The 1,972-nt window shown below is 32.5% G+C and overlaps 1 protein-coding gene across 1 annotated transcript in view; it reads left to right on the top strand.

Moving 5' to 3' along the window:
- Positions 1–1,972, top strand: part of TMEM184C (transmembrane protein 184C) — a 25,427-nt gene that overhangs the window by 17,736 nt on the left and 5,719 nt on the right. The window contains exon 6 of the mRNA XM_008564694.1: positions 1,278–1,371. Within this exon, the coding sequence (XP_008562916.1) occupies positions 1,278–1,371 (94 nt within the window). The remainder of the gene's footprint in view (positions 1–1,277; positions 1,372–1,972) is intronic.

Raw genomic sequence — 1,972 nt, 5'->3', positions numbered from 1 at the left:
TCCCCCCCCCAGTTTTTTGTGTGTTTATTTATTTACTTTTAGCTCCCACAAATAAGTGAGAACAAGTGATATATTTCTTTCTGTGCCTGACTTGTTTCACTTAATATAATTCTCTCTAGGTCCATCCATGTTGCAAATCAGATTTTATATTATTTATTTTTTGAAAATCCTTGTTCTCTTATGTAGGAACAACTGAGTAGAAAAACATAAAGAGTGTTAATTTACTTGTTTATAATATAAAAACACAGTATATAGAAACCCTACTCTATTCAAATAAATATTGTTAACTACTTACAGGCAAAGAATCACTAAAGGGTTCTTCTAAATATTTACATCCTCTCTAGAGCTTGCTATACAGCACTTTGAAAAATACTTCATTTTTCAGACATTATCGTTCACACAGCTTTACAGAAATTCTGTTGCTTGAAGTTAAAGTATGCTACTTTAGGTTAACTACAGGGTTTTATTTTCTACATAGTTAATGTAGAATACATTGGGAATACTATACTCCAAGAAAAAAGTCATATTTTTTTAAAAAAACATTCCGTCAAGGCTTAGAACATGAGGTAAAATGGGGCTATCGTTAAGCTACCTGGCAAAACTATTGCCTAAATATTCAGGAACATCAACTAATTTAAGGCAGGTAGATTGTATGTTTTATCAGCTAGTTGTTACTAACATTCTGCATGCTCACAGAGGAAAAATCAACAGACAGATAAAAGAAGAATTCGTTTTTTATTTTACCTTTGGGCTAGCAACTATTTAGCCAATTGAAACTAATTCATTTATTTATGAAGGCATGCTTTATTTCTCTGCAGTTTAGAAAGTGGGTAAACATATAACTTAATACTAATGGTAATATTTACTTGAGGGGTCTGTATCTTCATGAAATTTACCTCCAAGACAATTTAGGAGGAAAAATGACAACTCCAGTTATGGACCAGCATTATATATTTAACAATCAAGGTTTTCAAAATTAGGCAGCTATTTCAAAACTATTACAAAATAGTTCTCCTAAATTTAGTAATTACTCTTTCCAGTTCAATGTGTGTCTTATTTTGGATTTCTTTTAAGTTGGAGAAATAATCATACAGTAACATTTCAGAAAAATGTTTTTCTTTGAAATTTTGAGCCATCTCTATGACCAAAGTCAAGAGATTATCTATAGGATCTTTCATATAAACGGACTTCTAAATTTAAGAATGGGTGTCACTGTACTTTAAAATATATTCTGATTTAGTTAATCGTAAAGTTGTCTCATTTTTACCATTTTTTAGAATCTGTGAGCTGGTCGGTATATATGATGAAGGGAACTTTAGCTTTTCAAATGCTTGGACTTATTTGGTTATTATAAACAATATGTCACAGTTGGTAAGTAAATATTCATTTTTCTTAATTGTACTAAATTAGGATTTATAAATTTTTTAGGCCAAGTTTCTTCTTGAATAAATCTTGTTTCTTTTTTAATCTAGAAATTTATAGTAATAACTAGAAAAAGCTTTAATATACATCTTTATATGTATATAAAGATATAATATCTTTGTTATTTATTTGGTGACTTATACCATGACCTGTTGATCATGTTTTTTCATTTATTTCTGTTACTCACTGCATATCTGTGCAAATATGTCATAAATAAAAGCACTGTGCTCTCTAAATAACCAAAAAATATATACACATATACTGGGCGTGTTTAGTTAGAGAAAATTCTTAATTGGTATATGACAGTACAGAATTTGAATAAAAATGGAGGAATAAAATCTGATATCATATATTTGGTGACAATGCCAAGCTTAAAAAAAATGGATTATGGGCCGGCCCGGTGGCGCACTGGATAGTGCGCCGCTTGGGAAGCGCGGCGGCGCTCCCGCCCGAGGGTTCGGATCCCACATACAGACCGGTTCCCGCTCACTGGCTGAGCGAGGCGCGGGAGCAACACCGAGGGTTGCAATCCCGTTGCTGGTCCCCGGTC

The sequence above is a fragment of the Galeopterus variegatus genome, unplaced genomic scaffold (assembly GCF_000696425.1).
Source record: "Galeopterus variegatus unplaced genomic scaffold, G_variegatus-3.0.2 Scaffold190, whole genome shotgun sequence".
Lineage (NCBI taxonomy): Eukaryota > Metazoa > Chordata > Mammalia > Dermoptera > Cynocephalidae > Galeopterus > Galeopterus variegatus.
The sequence above is the reverse complement of the archived record's forward strand: the minus strand, read 5'-3'. Positions and strand labels throughout refer to the sequence as shown.